Here is a 17,064-nt window from a genome sequence, read left to right on the forward strand (position 1 = left end):
ACACATCGCGGTACAAAGTTGTGAATGAAAAAAAGAACAAGTAAAAAAAGACAAGTCCATCTTCAGCCAATGTTCGAAATTCAAAAAACCTAAAAATGACAAAGATCATATGTGAAAATTTCCAACACAGGTGCGAAGCAGACACATGCGATGCAAATCACACACACACACGATTAAAAATAGTGAATGAAAAAAAAAGAACAAGTAAAAAAGACTCCAACTTCAGCTAATGTTCGAAATTCAAAAAAACCTAAATATGACAAAAATCTTATGTGAATATTTCCAACACAGAGGCGAAGCGGACACTTGCGCTGCAAATCGCAAATCGAGGTACAAAATTGTGAATGAAAAAAAGAACAAGTAAAAAAGACAAGTACATCTTTAGCTAATGTTCGAAAGACAAAAAACCTAAATATGACACAGATCATTTGAGAACATTTTAAACACAGAGGCGGAGCGGACACTTGCGTTGCAAATCCCCCACACACACACAATACAAAATAATGAATGAAAAAATACAAGTAAAAAAGACAAGTCCATCTTCAGCTAATGTTCGAAAGACAAAAAACCTAAATATGACACAGATCATATGAGAACATTTTAAACACAGATGCGAAGCGGACACTTGCGATTCAAATCACACATCGAGGTACAAAATTGTGAATGAAAAAAAGAACAAGCAAAACAGACAAGTACATCTTTAGCTAATGTTCGAAAGACAAAAAAACTTAAATATGACACAGATCATTTGAGAACATTTTAAACACAGAGGCGGAGCGGACACTTGCGTTGCAAATCCCACACACACACACACACACACGATACAAAATAATGAATGAAAAAATACAAGTAAAAAAGACAAGTCCATCTTCAGCTAATGTTCCAAAGACAAAAAACCTAAAAATGACACAGATCATATGAGAACATTTTAAACACAGAGGCGGAGCGGACACTTGCGATTCAAATCACACATCGCGGTACAAAATTGTGAATGAAAAAAGAACAAGTAAAAAAGACAAGTCCATCTTCAGCTAATGTTCGAAATTCAAAAAAAAACCTAAATATGACAAAAATGTTATGTGAATATTTCCAACACAGAGGCGAAGCGGACACTTGCGATGCAAATCACAAATCGAGGTACAAAATTGTGAATGAAAAAAAAGAACAGGTAGAAAAAGACGAGTCCATCTTCAGCTAATGTTCGAAATTCAAAAAACCTAAATATGACAAAGATCTTATGTGAATATTTCCAAAACAGGCGACGCGGACACTTGCGATGCAAATCACACATCGCGGTACAAAATTGTGAATGAAAAAAGAACAGGTAAAAAAAGACGAGTCCATCTTCAGCTAATGTTCGAAATTCAAAAAATCTAAAAATGAAAAAGATCAAATGTGAATATTTCCAACACAGGTGCAAAGCGGACACTTGCGATGCAAATCACACACACACGCGATACAAAATAGTGAATGAAAAAACACAAGTAAAAAAAGACAAGTCCATCTTCAGCTAATGTTTGAAATTCAAAAAACCTAAATATGACACAGATCATATGAGAACATTTTAAACACAGAGGCGGAGCGGACACTTGCGATGCAAATCACACACACACGCGATACAGAATAGTGAATGAAAAAATACAAGTAAAAATACAAGTCCATCTTCAGCTAATGTTCGAAATTCAAAAAACCTAAACATGACACAGATCATATGTGAAGACTTCCAACACAGAGGCGGAGCGGAGGCAAATCACATATTGCGGTAAAAAATAGTGAAAGAAAAAAATAGACAAGTCAAAATAAATTCTGAAAAATTAAGTTGGAAAAAACTATTTGAAAAAATAACCACAACAGTTGAAAAATTACCGCAACACAAAATGCATATTTGTATTAGATGAAGTTCATTATCAGCCCTTAAAAATAGAAGGCTAGAAACTTTGCAAATCCCCCACACACACACACACACACACACACACACACACGATACAAAATAATGAATGAAAAAATACAAGTAAAAAAGACAAGTCCATCTTCAGCTAATGTTCGAAAGACAAAAAACCTAAATATGACACAGATCATATGAGAACATTTTAAACACAGATGCGAAGCGGACACTTGCGATTCAAATCACACATCGAGGTACAAAATTGTGAATGAAAAAAAGAACAAGTAAAACAGACAAGTACATCTTTAGCTAATGTTCGAAAGACAAAAAAACCTAAATATGACACAGATCATTTGAGAACATTTTAAACACAGAGGCGGAGCGGACACTTGCGTTGCAAATCCCACACACACACACACACACACACGATACAAAATAATGAATGAAAAAATACAAGTAAAAAAGACAAGTCCATCTTCAGCTAATGTTCCAAAGACAAAAAACCTAAAAATGACACAGATCATATGAGAACATTTTAAACACAGAGGCGGAGCGGACACTTGCGATTCAAATCACACATCGCGGTACAAAATTGTGAATGAAAAAAGAACAAGTAAAAAAGACAAGTCCATCTTCAGCTAATGTTCGAAATTCAAAAAAAAACCTAAATATGACAAAAATGTTATGTGAATATTTCCAACACAGAGGTGAAGCGGACACTTGCGATGCAAATCACAAATCGAGGTACAAAATTGTGAATGAAAAAAAAGAACAGGTAGAAAAAGACGAGTCCATCTTCAGCTAATGTTCGAAATTCAAAAAACCTAAATATGACAAAGATCTTATGTGAATATTTCCAAAACAGGCGAAGCGGACACTTGCGATTCAAATCACACATCGAGGTACAAAATTGTGAATGAAAAAAAGAACAAGTAAAACAGACAAGTACATCTTTAGCTAATGTTCGAAAGACAAAAAAACCTAAATATGACACAGATCATTTGAGAACATTTTAAACACAGAGGCGGAGCGGACACTTGCGTTGCAAATCCCACACACACACACACACACACACACACGATACAAAATAATGAATGAAAAAATACAAGTAAAAAAGACAAGTCCATCTTCAGCTAATGTTCCAAAGACAAAAAACCTAAATATGACACAGATCATATGAGAACATTTTAAACACAGAGGCGGAGCGGACACTTGCGATTCAAATCACACATCGCGGTACAAAATTGTGAATGAAAAAAGAACAAGTAAAAAAGACAAGTCCATCTTCAGCTAATGTTCGAAATTCAAAAAAAAACCTAAATATGACAAAAATGTTATGTGAATATTTCCAACACAGAGGCGAAGCGGACACTTGCGATGCAAAACACAAATCGAGGTACAAAATTGTGAATGAAAAAAAAGAACAGGTAGAAAAAGACGAGTCCATCTTCAGCTAATGTTCGAAATTCAAAAAACCTAAATATGACAAAGATCTTATGTGAATATTTCCAAAACAGGCGAAGCGGACACTTGCGATGCAAATCACACATCGCGGTACAAAATTGTGAATGAAAAAAAGAACAGGTAAAAAAAGACGAGTCCATCTTCAGCTAATGTTCGAAATTCAAAAAATCTAAAAATGAAAAAGATCAAATGTGAATATTTCTAACACAGGTGCAAAGCGGACACTTGCGATGCAAATCACACACACACGCGATACAAAATAGTGAATGAAAGAACACAAGTAAAAAAAAGACAAGTCCATCTTCAGCTAATGTTTGAAATTCAAAAAAACCTAAATATGACACAGATCATATGAGAACATTTTAAACACAGAGGCGGAGCGGACACTTGCGATGCAAATCACACACACACACACGCGATACAGAATAGTGAATGAAAAAATACAAGTAAAAATACAAGTCCATCTTCAGCTAATGTTCGAAATTCAAAAAACCTAAACATGACACAGATCATATGTGAAGACTTCCAACACAGAGGCGGAGCGGAGGCAAATCACATATTGCGGTAAAAAATAGTGAAAGAAAAAATAGACAAGTCAAAATAAATTCTGAAAAATTAAGTTGGAAAAAACTATTTGAAAAAATAACCACAACAGTTGAAAAATTACCGCAACACAAAATGCATATATGTATTAGATGAAGTTCATTATCAGCCCTTAAAAATAGAAATCTAGAAACTTTGTGAAGAAACATGTTAAATCGAAAGCAAAGCTGTTCTCATAAAAAATTTCACAAAAATTAAGTGTTTACGACCCATCCAATTGAAACACATAATCCCTAACGAATATATTTTGCCCTCGAAATTACGCAAAAGAAGTTGACTAAGACGATATAAGATAAATTGAAACTGTTTGGAAAATTAAAAAAAAAGAAAAAATGGAAAAAAAACTCAGACATGGTAAATTTACAAATTTGTGAAACTCAGTCATAATAAAGAGTGATAGTACTTTTATTTAAAATTGAAAAAGAAAGATCCGGTAGCAGTCAAGATCCTGTGGAAAAAGTCGTTTACAGGATAAAAATTCTAGTACCCGATTGTAATACCTTGCTTATCGCAAGGGCAATTACTGCCGAAATGTAGACTTTGGAGAAGCTCATTAATAATTTTCTCACTTTAGGTTATATCAGTTTTCCGACCAACTTTGAAACAAAAACATGTCAGATTTGAAACGTGATTATTTTTAAGTTGAGAGACTATTTTGGTTTACCTTAGCCGATGGATTTCGTTTCTTCAAGCAGATCAAACAGTGGTTCATCCAGAACAACAGAGCATCCTCGATGTCATAGGGAAGCATCTCCTCAATCCCGGTGGCGAACTCCTCGGGACATTCTTTTTGGAAGAGTGTCTTCGTCTGGGCCACCACTCTGCTGATGGGACTGAGGATGATGCACCTGGCCATGATTAGTGACTCGATCAGGGCCACGTGGCTGGCCTGAAGTATTCCAACTGAATGGCTCAACATTTGTTACTATTTATCTCTCTTATTCATGTTTCTTATATAAAACACTGAATTTATACAAAAAAACTTCAATCTGCTACGGACTCAAGACTCCAGACATCTGAATATGAAGCAAACTCAGTTTTGAAGCATATGAATAAGAAAAAGATTCCCTTAAGACTTCAAGAAGAGCTAGGAAAAGGAATCTTAGGTCCAAACATCTAGAAGTAAATTCGAAACATACCACTGCTGAAGAAGTTTTAAAGCATATGAATAAGAAAAGATTCCCTTAAGACTTCAAGAAGAGCTAGGAAAAGGAATCTTAGGTCCAAACATCTAGAAGTAAATTCGAAACATACCACTGTTGAAGTAAAAATGCACAAGTTGCTATCCTTGCTTTGGCGAAGCAGCATATATGAACTTTAACAATTGTTGCATCAGTAAGAGGAATTCAATCTAACCAATCTGAATGGTAGTGTCTGCGACAGCAGTTGCTCAGTTAGAGGTGCCCCCATCATACCAGCAGCCCCTTCCAAATGAGCCCCACTCGCAGCCCCAACGGCTGCCTTTGCATCCCCTTCTGAATTGAGCTGCAGTTGACTACTCTGCTCCATGGGGTATATGCTCCACTTGGATGCAAGTTGGGTGAGGATTGCGGTGTGGTTGCAACTCCACTCCTGGGCATCACAGCTGGCGAAGATGTTACTGCAGGCCAGATGGTACACTTGGCAGGAGACTAGACTGGAGATGACATGGGGCGATAGCACCAATCGACTGTCCTGCAATACAGTTTCATATTGATAACACAGCCCACAGACACAGACAGTTGGAAGAAAAGAATCAATCAAATCAAGTTAACAGAAAAAAAGAAAATGACTTATGGCATTCAAGCTCTTTCAATTTCTAGCACAATTTTTTGATAGAACTACCCCAATTTGAGAAAGTTGGATCAATAGATAAAACTTTTATTTCGCTGGGAAATCTGATAATTAAATTACATTTTCGAAAATAGAAGTCGATCACGTTTTTCATGAATTTTACTTTTGCTGTTTATACTGGATTTTGTCTTCTTTTTAACAAAGGAAATGAATCGAATTTGAAAATAAATCAAAAGTCAAGCCGCGAAAAAGTGCATTTGAGCCTGAACAAATTTAAGACTTTTCATGGAAAAAACGGATAAAAATCATCGCGACCTCAAAAGAGTCTGAACTACGTACAGCGATTCTTATACAGTAAAAAATCAATAAAATGAATGCTCGTTATTTATAATTTATTTTTCTCGTATAAGTTTACTATCAGATAAGTTTCAACAAAAATTAAAAAGATTGCGCATTTCAAGAGCTTAAGAGTTAATCATAGCAGCCAACAGAAGATTGGCGAAAAGCTCATGAACTCAATAATAACTTTCTATTCCATCTACAATTTTGCTATCCCAAAATTACTGCCATTGACTTCAAATAACAAACTGAATTTTTAATTTCAGTCTCTTTATTGAACCTCGACAATTTCCCTTCTTAGCTCTCACCAGCCAATTTAGAAAAATACTATTTTGAAGGATCAATTGCGCAATCTCCCCCCCCCCCCCATTCTCGCGTGTGGGGGGGGGGGGATAGCTCAATAGGTACTTGAGACATGTTTATAACCACTTCAAAATTGTTTGAATGATATGAAATCATAAATCAGATTCTTCAACGATAGTGGAACGCCAAAATTTGCAATATCAACGCTCAAAAGTTAAATGAGTGAAAAAGGATCAATGAAACTGAGACGACTTTAGTCGCATAAAGCGCCTTTTTTCTGTCCTAAATGGGAAAAAAAAACAATTTTAATGAGCTGCGGAGAACAGTTTTTGATATAATGTTACAGATACAAGGCTAGAGCACCAACCCTAGTAAGTCGCTTTGCTCGTTGAGGCAATGGTCGCCCAAACAAAATGTAAGTCGCTTTGCTCGTTGAGGCAATGGTCGCCCAAACAAAAATTTGCAAAAAAAATTTTGAAATAAACTTTCTTTTTAAAAAGTTTTTCTTTTAAAAATTTTTTCTCGATACTCATATAAAATAAACTTCAGTCAGTCAATTGATAGCGTGCTACGAACACATTAACTATCTAATTGCGTTTGATGGCGTCTTTTTGTAGCGTTACACCGTTTTTGCTTGGGGGAGATTGCTCACTTGATTCATTTTGAATTCTACTAAGTGAGGCTTAATATCTGAATCTGATGTTAACACATTTAGTAATTTACTAACATTGCCTATGTAGAATGGAGTCCCAAATGAGTCAGGCAGACCCTCGGGGTAGGCACAATTTAGAATCCACTTTATATGGTGTGCAGTCTGCGCTCTGCTAGCATCGTACAAACTCTGCGGCAGAACCTTGACCGGGTCCAAGATGAAACGACCCGTATCTTCATTGATTTGTAGCTCCATGTGAACAAATCGTGGCGAAGTTGAAGTTAGAACACGTGAAAAGAAATGAACCCAAGATGGCAACAGGAAGACATTTGAAGACACGCGTCGAAAACTTGGACAAGCAAAAAAAATAAAGATAAGTCTATTTATTTACACAACTAATCTGAAAAGACACCGTTTTCCACAGATTAAACAGCCAAGCCGAGTTACGCTCTTCAATTCAAGGCTTCACTGAATAGTTTTTTTTTCATTTTCAAAAAGGAACCTATCAATAGAGTTCACGATGCAAATAATCCGATGAAAATAAACACTGCACGCCTTACGTCGCAGTTAGACAAGTTTTTAGACCTCATTGCGGCTTTCGACAACTCTGATTGGCTGAAAAGTGTTCATCATTCGGTTACTCCGTCGTAAGAATACCCCTCCTATGCAAAAACTGACAGTTACATTAAATAAACTACTGCTCATTGAGACGATAATGTGAGAGAGACTTGTGGGTAATCACTTTTTTTCAAGCCGAAGACATTTCAGGCTCAATTTTACGCGGTACTAGCAATTCAAAGCAGTCAAATATTGTCAGAAATATGGTAGTTTAAGAAAACTTCTCTTGCCAGTTAGTCCCCGCAGAGATACCGTAAATAGTATATGAGAGAAAATAGTTACAACAAATACTATTTAATAACTGGTTTCGACTAATCAAGAAAAAAAATTGTTATGATAAAGAATAAAGTTTATTTTATATGCCAGAACAGAAGCTATGAAACATGAATGGCTTTCAAGGTACTCATCCTAATAATGGCTATCAACAGTTCATTCAGAAACTAGACTGACACAGCTTCAGTCGAAAACTAGGAATTCAGCAACTATTATCTGATCAGTTTGAACTAAAATTATACATCCCTTCAAACCCTTTACTTGTTATCACCACCAGCCTTAAGTTCCCCGGAATATCCGCCAGATAACACTTGAGATGTATGGTCCCGGAATAGAAAATATCATCCAAGACCCATCAAATGCATCTTTCACCCCTTCGAACGATTTTACCGAATTTAGTTCTTTCGCCTCTCAAAATAATAAATCGATTTCAAAACAACTGCATAGTAAAAATGTCGAGCAAGCTATTGCAGATGCTCCTCCTCCAAAAGTACTTCCACTCAAACCTCCCGATATCTCATCTTCTGAAGAGTCCCTCCCTCGCGGCACCAGGCGAACCCTTGCCCAAATAAGATCCGGCTATAGTCCCATCCTAAACACTTACCGAAACAGAATAGACCCAAATGTCCCCCCAAAACTTGCCCCCACTGTACTTCCCCCCACGCCACTTTGCTTCTCTTTAACTGTTCCAAGAACACCACTACTCTAACCCCAATTTAACTCCGGCTTCGGCGGACCGAAGTAGCCAAGTTTCGAGGACTCGGTTTGAGCATGCCGGACGCAACCACTGGGGTTAACAACATCAACAGAAACTCAGCAATACACAGCGACAAAAAAATTAGATAATGAGATGAGCTGGTTATTTTGGGATAAAAAAAGGGATATTTTGAAACAACATAGCCAACAGACAGTTCGAAAAGTATCAGTAAACACAAGAAAACAACAAAAAGTGCCCTTAAGCTCCTCAAATTTCAAAAACAACTTATGATTGACAATTTTGTTTGTTCAAATTTAACCAATTTGAGAAGCCAGAAACATATGGTTATTGTTTCATTCCACTGACAAATCACAAACTGACAGTCACTTTTGATGCTGTACGCCCTTCGCGTTTTATCGCGCTATTTGCACACTCGTAATTGGTGAGCCTAACTTGCCTTCCTTTTAATTAACTATGTTGATTTGAACTTAAAAAGAAGTCTCGAGATAAACAGCAAAACAATGCATTTGGACTTTTGCGTGTAAAAAAGTACTGTAAATAAGTATTTTTACTTCGTTCAATGACAAATAGAAAAGATGGCCAGCTTCTGTGCCAGTTGGAGAGGATGTTCTGAACAAATTCGTTAACACAGAGGCGAAGCGTAGCTTCGCGCCATTTGCGATACAACACTAACATAACATAAAAACATCAAAAAGCTTGAAATGAAAATGTTTGAAAACAAATTAGGTCATATAAACTTTCATCTCTGTCGATAGAAGTATACTCCAGGCAAACATGCCACACACTTAACTTAAAATCCACAAAAAAGAACAAAATTTACGAAAAGAAACAAAGCCGACAATCTTTGAGCAGACACAAGTTGAGCCGAAAAATGTGATTTTATATAAAAAAGTAAAATTCCCACCTGAAACAACAACAGACAACAATTGCACTTGCAATTATAATGAAACGGAAAGTGGTTTACAGCACAAGAAAAATCAGGGATGTGGCAGCTCAGCCAACAATCTTTGAGCTAAGACCACTTGAACAAAAAAAAAGTTTTTTTTTTAAATCTTTCAACTCTCCCTTGAAACTAGAAAGAACGCACTTGCACTTGCAACTTCAATGAAAAATGCTTCCAGCAAAAATGAATGTGGCAATTAAACCGACGATCTTTGAGCAGAAACCAACTGAATCGATAAAAAGGGATTTTACGAAAAACTTTAAAAAATCTTTTAAGTCCCACCTTGAAATTAGAATGTACAACATTTACACTTGCAGCTACCAGGAAAATTGTCTACAGCACAAAAAAACCGTTGTGGCAATTTAGCCGACAAAATCTGACCGAACAAACAAAGAACCAACTATTCATTTTCCTCGGAACTTTTTTTTTCAATTTCCTTGATACTGAAAAACAAAACAAGATCCGGCCACGACTCGAACCCCAGACCTTAGGGTACACAGGCAACTGTTTTACGTCCAGGCCACAGCATAGGAAGGAACAACCTGGCACATGTTAAGAGAAAGTAAGAAGAAAAGTGAAGAGAAGATAAGAAGAGAAGTGAAAAGAATTTATTCAACTGATTTTGTTAAACTTAATGTTAACCCGGAAAAAAGTCTATATTCCCGTTTGATAACGCTTGCTAATCACAACCTTAAGAATACTACAAAAAATGGTTTCTTTTTTCTTCTTCGAATTAGCTACATTTTTTGTTCGTGCTGCGATGCGAGAAATATGCAAACGCGTAAAATATAGGTGCAGTAGGCCCAATCGACATTTGTCTTCACTCTCAAAAAAGCGCTAAAAACTTCCACAACTAAATTTCCTTTTATTAATATCAAGCTTTCTCAGCCTAAATTACCAATTTATAATGGATAGTTTTACTCCCTCGACATTAGACTTACACCGGTTTTTCCCGCAACTGGGACAACTTGTAGGAAATTTTAAGTCACTCGACTCAAGGCTGAAAAGGCTTCAATATGATATATCTACCCTTTCCCATGATTCCGATGTTATGTGGTAACAGATTTTGTGCGGAAAAACAATCTTCTAAACACACATCCGAATACAAAGTTTCTCCCCACTTTCAATGGTCGGAACAACAACATTGCTCAAAAAAGCCCTAAATGCTCCGACTGTCCCTTAATCGGTATCAAATAGTTGTTCAAAATCCATAACATCAGGTTTGAAAAATTTAGTAGTACGAAATTTTTACTACCGACTAGCTTACTTCAATTCAATTTGGAAAAATTTTGTCGTGCGCGATAATTCGGTACGAATAAATAAATCGTGTTACGCTTTCAACCTCATTAACAAAATCTCAACAGCGCGCATCAATTAGCCCAGAGCATGGCCAAATAGGCAATTTTCAAACCGCCAGAACTTTTTCAAAAAAAAGTCGAAGGTAAAATAGTCGAAGGTAAAAGGAGACGATATCTTTGCTGGGAAAAGTTTCCGGTGGTAAAAACAAGTTGTTCTCCGAAATTTGACCGAAAAAAATATCACCCCAAGCATAAATATTCACATTTCTTCTAAGTCAGAACAATAATCAACAAAATTAAAAAGAAGAAGACTTCAAGGTTTGAAGATGCTCCTTTCATTTCTTGAGTTATCTATTTACTGCTGCGGTACGATCTACCCTAATACCATATACGCAGCCTCTTCAACCTTATTAAACAAAGCTACGAAGTTGACTCTATATGCGCGAAAGCATTACGCGATATTTGCACAGGTCTACAGCAAAACTGTATGTCCACTCAATTAACAATGCACTTCATTGTGCGGTTTCCCACCCATCCCTGACACAAAGAAGCATAAGTATTTCAATTGACATTATGACCATTCCATTGGCTAGTTTCCGAGAAACTTCTCACAAAATATCATACAAAGATGAATAACTTTAAGTGATTAAATTATTGAGAGAATGAACAGTCAATAATACTGGGTGTTTTTACTTATTCCGACCAAAATAACTTAACAGCACTTCAATACAAAACTTCAGTTCACGATTTTCCAGTTTTTGTACTAGTTCCACTGGGGACATGGTGCTCGTTGAACATGGCAGCCAATTTTCCATCATCATCTAGCTCCTTTACCTTGCTCGAATCTCCGATGAATTTCCCTTCAAGAAATAGCTGAGGTACAGTTTTGATTCCCGACAGTTTGCTGATGTGTTTTAGAATAATATTCCTTTTTGCGTGCGTGTCTAGCTCTACAATTTTGAATTTGTAGCCAGTATTCTCCAGTACTTTCTTCGCATTTTTACAAAAAGGACAGTAAGTCTTGGAAAATAGAACCAGTTTATTGCTCTTCAAAATTTCTGTCAGAAATTCTGGAGTTTTTTCATTGGTACTTGACAGTAAGGATCCCATAGTTGAAATGAAACCGAGGGTAAAAGTATGGTTCTACAAAATTTCTAAATTCAGTTTCATGCTTTAAAAAATGAAACAATGATTTTTTTGTTTCACCCGCGCATAATATAAATTAAGCAGGATATTAACAACATTGACAACCAAAATTTAAGTTTCCAAGTAAGGAAGTTACAATTGAAGTCATTGTTATGTCAACAGTCAAAATATTTTATGCGGTGAAAGAAGATGATTCCAAAATCAGCTCGCTAGTTATGAACATGGTATTAATTACGATGGTATTTTTTTTCTGAAGTTCGCTATAGTTAATTTATGCTTAATTTTATCACGCCACCCAGAAAAAACTACACTAATTTGAAAAAAAAAAAAAAAAATTTCTTGTAGTTTTTTTTAAAAAAATTATGTCTGAACATTCTGTGAACTATCCTTGTTAATATTTGCATACGTTAGTAAAGATCACTAACTTTCTGAGCAACCATCAAGACCGGTTGCCAGCTTGACGCATATTTAATTTAACTCATGAACTGGCGTTTTGAACTGAAAGAGATCAAAGCTATCAGCTTTGGTACAACAAATAATTAGCCGAGCCCAGCGCCTTTGTCTTCCCTGAAGTTTACAAGTTCCCAAGCATGGGTGCGTGTTATCTCTAGACTAAATTAGCACAAACCTGCATTGGATTTGAATTTATAATGAAGCACGCAAAATCTCAAATGCAAATTCTGTTTACGGGAAAATGAACCCTAATCGGAAGGGTATTTAGTATTTAAATCGAAACCAATCAAATTTTTCAAAAAAAACAGTTATTACATACTGTTTTCTCCGTGTCCCTGAAGTTTAGAAGTTTTTGTTTTGAATTTTTTACTCGCCAGCCGAAACAAAAAAAACAACCCTACGCGGTGAACTGTCAATTTGGCGAAAAGGAAATAAGATCAATCAATTGTAATGAACTATTAGAAATAATTAAAATAATTTTGGAGTGAAAAGTGAAATGAATTCCAATTGCATCTTTAAAACAGAAAACGTTGAAACTTGTCTCAGCTGCAGAGACAACCATCTGAAATAAATCGAAGAGACACTTGTGTCTTGTCTCACTTGCCAAGATAAACAAATTTCATCAGAAGAGAGTTTCGGCAGACTGAACTTTCAGCATGTTGACATGCAACCCCCACCTTATTTTTAATCTCATATTGAGGAGGGCTTCAATGTAAAAGGCCGACATTATTTAGCTGATTTGGTCCCTCCTCAAAAATGGAGTGCACCTATCAAAATTGTGTTAAAAGTGTTTATTCTAACTACCACGCCAAGTTTTTTCAAAAAGAGTAGGAACCAATCAGACAAATTAACTTGCTGAGAGATGAAGAAAACTAACATGGGCACTTATTTGGCTCTGCAAATGGGTGGAGATACTGATAGATAAAGCATATGTGCGGCGGCACAAACACAGTTTCATAGCAGTTCTTCACTAGTGTCTTTGCCTTTTTAATTAGCAGCAAATACCCGATTCATATATTCATAAGCAACAATATTCATTGTTGCAATATTATGCTTATGTAACAAACTAATGTATCCGATCAGTACCAAACTTTATCCGATTTGAAAATATTCTACAACTTTTTTTCCTTTTTCTGTTCAATTTTCTACAAAAACTGTTCTCCAATTTACCTATTTCATTATGGCCGTCGAGTATGCCTAAATTTTAGAAAAACGCTTGTTTGTGTTTTTTGAGACTATTGTCGCAACATTCTGCGCTACTTGCGAAGTTACCGGCTATCCAGGTTTTCAATTGTATATGTTGTTTCGTTATGTAAAAATGAGTAATACAGCCTTTTTCTTCATAGATAGCGGAGCTTCTCATCAATTTCGATATCGCACAATCGTAACTTTACAAGCTAGAGAGAAAAAAAAGGAAAGCCATGAGTGAAAATGAGGGAAAATGTCAAACCTATATACAAAAATTTCATAACTTTGTCTCATGATGTTCAATTTGAAAAAAAAAAACGTCTACAAGTACAGTCGCCGGCGAAAAATGAGCATTTAGAACTTTGATCGAGCGGCAAGTGGATAAAAAAACATGGGTCAGCCGAAAACAAAATTGTTGTCGTGAAAAATAGAGCTTTACTGTTAAGTTTTTAAGTTCTGAAAAACTAAGTTTTATCCTTTAGTGTATTTCCGGAGAGGGGCGATAAAAAAAATATATTTCTCTTCAACGACGCAAAATAAGTCCACTAAGCCCAGCCGATAAAGCCTGAGAAGAAATCGACTAGACAAAAATTAAGCTTATATCGAAAGAAAAATTGTCAACATACAGCCCAAAACGAGTCAATGAATGCAAGTTGACAGGAAAAAAATGTTTTTGAAAAAAACTCCATTTTCGAAATTCGAAGAAAAAAATAAATGGCTTTAAAGCGCTTCGAGTTTCTATGATAGCCTATTTTTGGCACTTTTTGACATAAACCCAATTTGAGAAAACTGGATCAATACGTAAAAATTTTATTTCGCTTGGATATCTGATAATTAAATTTTATTTTCGAAGCTAGAAGTCAATCATATTTAAAACTATGCTGTTCGGTAGTGGAGTTTGCTTTCCTTTCAATAAAAAAATGAACTGAACTTTAAAGAATTAAAAGTCAGACCGCTTTAAAGTGCATCAAACAGACCTCCGGTGCATCAAACAGATTTGAAAACGTGAAAACTGCTTATATATATTATTTATGAAAAAACAACGAAATCTATGCAACTGTACCAAAAGACGTGGGTATCTAAATGCGCTTTTCTGTTTAAAAAATGAACGCTGAAAAAATTTCAACTGAGGTTCTTTTAAAACTAAAATGTTCAAGTTTTTCGCAATTTTTTTGAAAGTTTTTGAAATAAAATGAAAAATCGTTCAAAAACCTCAAATATCGAAAACTAAAAGCATTTGAGCATTCCTATTTGGTGACAAGACTTGCAACGCCTAGGTGTACCCTGACAGCGCCTCAATATAGAGATGAAAACTTCAAAAGAAATTTTTAATTTTTTCAAATCCAAGTTCTTAAAAAACGTCATATCTCGAGAAATACAAGGATTCGAGCAGTCATATTTGAAGGCAAGATTCGCAAAGCCTGATAGTACCCTGACAGCACCCAGATTCAGGATTGAGAATATCAATTTTCATGAAATTTTCTAATTTAGTTTTTCTGAAAATTTTCGAAACATCCTCAAAACATAGCCAATGGAAGATTAGAAAAGAAAAATGAACGCAAATAAACATAAAAAAACGGACTTTGTTTAAAAATCTAAACTGTCGAAATAAAAAAAATAGATGCCCTTTAAGCTCTTTGAATTTCTGCAACGATTTGATTGGCGTTTTTTTGATAACATGAGAAAACTGAATCAACAGGTAGAGTTTCCATTCCGCGGGAAATCTAAAAATTAAATTCCACTTTGGAAACTAAAAATCGTTCAAAAATATTTGCACCATTTGCACGTTCGTATTTGGAGAGTGCTATTTACGTCATTTTCAGCAGATGAATTTCAATTGAGCTCAAAAAGTACATATATACCTAAATACATCAATATCTTAAAACTTTTTCCTGAAAAAAAATCATTTCTCTTAAAAAGGTCGTATCTCGTAAACTAAAATGATTTGGGCATTCACAATTGGAGAAACCCGACAGCATCCCACTATTGGTAGCTAATTTCAAACTTAGTGAAATAAAAACTAAAATCAAACTGGAAAATCAAAAAATAATTCTTAACCCTTGCCTTCCAATACACGATATGGCTTAAACGTCAAAAAGTTCTTCCGTTAAACCTGCAAAAAATACGTTGAAAAAGCTCAAAAATGGCGAAATAGATTTTTCATTAAGAAAAACTTAACTCATCACGACCTAAATAAGAGCCTGAACTACGTTCATCGACACTAAAACAAATGAATAAAGGAAAATATACAAAGTCAGGGCAGGGCCTGTATACTTACAAATTACAGGAGTAAAAATGTAGTAGAGAAACTACTTGCAGCTACAATACAAATTGCTGATTGCTTTGATCACAAGAAAAATCCTCGATGAGGCAACTTCGCCGAAAACACATTCAGATGAACAATAGGCCGACAAAAAACCAGGTCCTGGCCGGATTAGAACTTAATTCTAGGCCAAAATAACCAGGCCCTGGCTGGATTGCATCTTAATTTTAGGCCAAAAAACCAGGTCCTGCAGTAAAAGAAGTTATCAATTTATTTTGTTAACAACTTTTAACCCGATAAAATTCTACATTCCGATTTGATAATGCTTACTAATCGTAAGCGTAAACAGATACGAAAAATAAAGAACCCAAAAACCATTTTTCAACTCCCGGTCCTAATCTGCAGGGCCATTGGTGGAGGACAGGAGATGTCGTGTCGTCCATTTGGCCGGCCGGGTCCAACCTTGAGGAGGCGGATGACAGATGGGCCCCTCGAGACAGGAGGCGTGACCGAAATGGGATTCGAGGGCACATCTCGTGTTGAAAGCTACACGCCTTACCCCACTGGGCCACGGCCGCTCACCCAAAACCGTTGTGCGTTTCAAGCTTTCAATCACTTTCTTGGGAAACAAAAGCTTTACAATCTATGTGTATTAGTCACCATCAAATTAATTAAAGCTAAGGAACGTATTAATTTGTTAACGCAGAGCAAACATTGCTTGTGACAACAGTCTCACATAACTCTAAGTACATCAGCTGTCAACATCAGCGAGGGGAACCTGGTGGTCTTTGAACATTTGCAAAAGATCTCCTGATTCGTTCAATCTTTTCACTGTACTGCAATCTCCTATAAATTTTCCAACGAGGAATAACTGAGGCACAGTTTTGATTCCCGAAAATTTCGATATCTCACCCAGAAGAGCTTTGCCTTCGGGGTGAATATCCAATTCGATAGCCTGATATGCAAAACCTGTTCTGTTCAAAATACTCTTTGCAACATTGCAATAAGGGCAGTAGGTAGCTGAAAATATTATCAGCTTATTTCTTTTAAATATATCGCTCAAAATATTCAACATTTTTCTGAAACAAATAAACATTCTAAACAATGACAGTCTAATTGACAGACTTCTGAACAATGACAGAACT

General features: G+C 35.9%; 1 protein-coding gene across 1 annotated transcript in view; it reads right to left on the bottom strand.

Annotated features, from left to right (window-relative positions):
* The window catches only part of LOC134841871 (patronin-like), a 51,144-nt gene extending 43,729 nt beyond the window's left edge, over nucleotides 1-7,415 (bottom strand). The window contains exons 1-3 of the mRNA XM_063857914.1: nucleotides 7,095-7,415; nucleotides 5,309-5,626; nucleotides 4,617-4,841 (exon numbers count right to left, since the gene is read on the bottom strand). Coding sequence (XP_063713984.1) covers nucleotides 4,617-4,841; nucleotides 5,309-5,626; nucleotides 7,095-7,274 — 723 coding nt within the window. The 5' untranslated portion in view covers nucleotides 7,275-7,415. The remainder of the gene's footprint in view (nucleotides 1-4,616; nucleotides 4,842-5,308; nucleotides 5,627-7,094) is intronic.
* Nucleotides 7,416-17,064: the final 9,649 nt, after the last annotated feature.

The sequence above is a fragment of the Symsagittifera roscoffensis genome, chromosome 3 (assembly GCF_963678635.1).
Source record: "Symsagittifera roscoffensis chromosome 3, txSymRosc1.1, whole genome shotgun sequence".
Classification (NCBI taxonomy): domain Eukaryota; kingdom Metazoa; phylum Xenacoelomorpha; order Acoela; family Convolutidae; genus Symsagittifera; species Symsagittifera roscoffensis.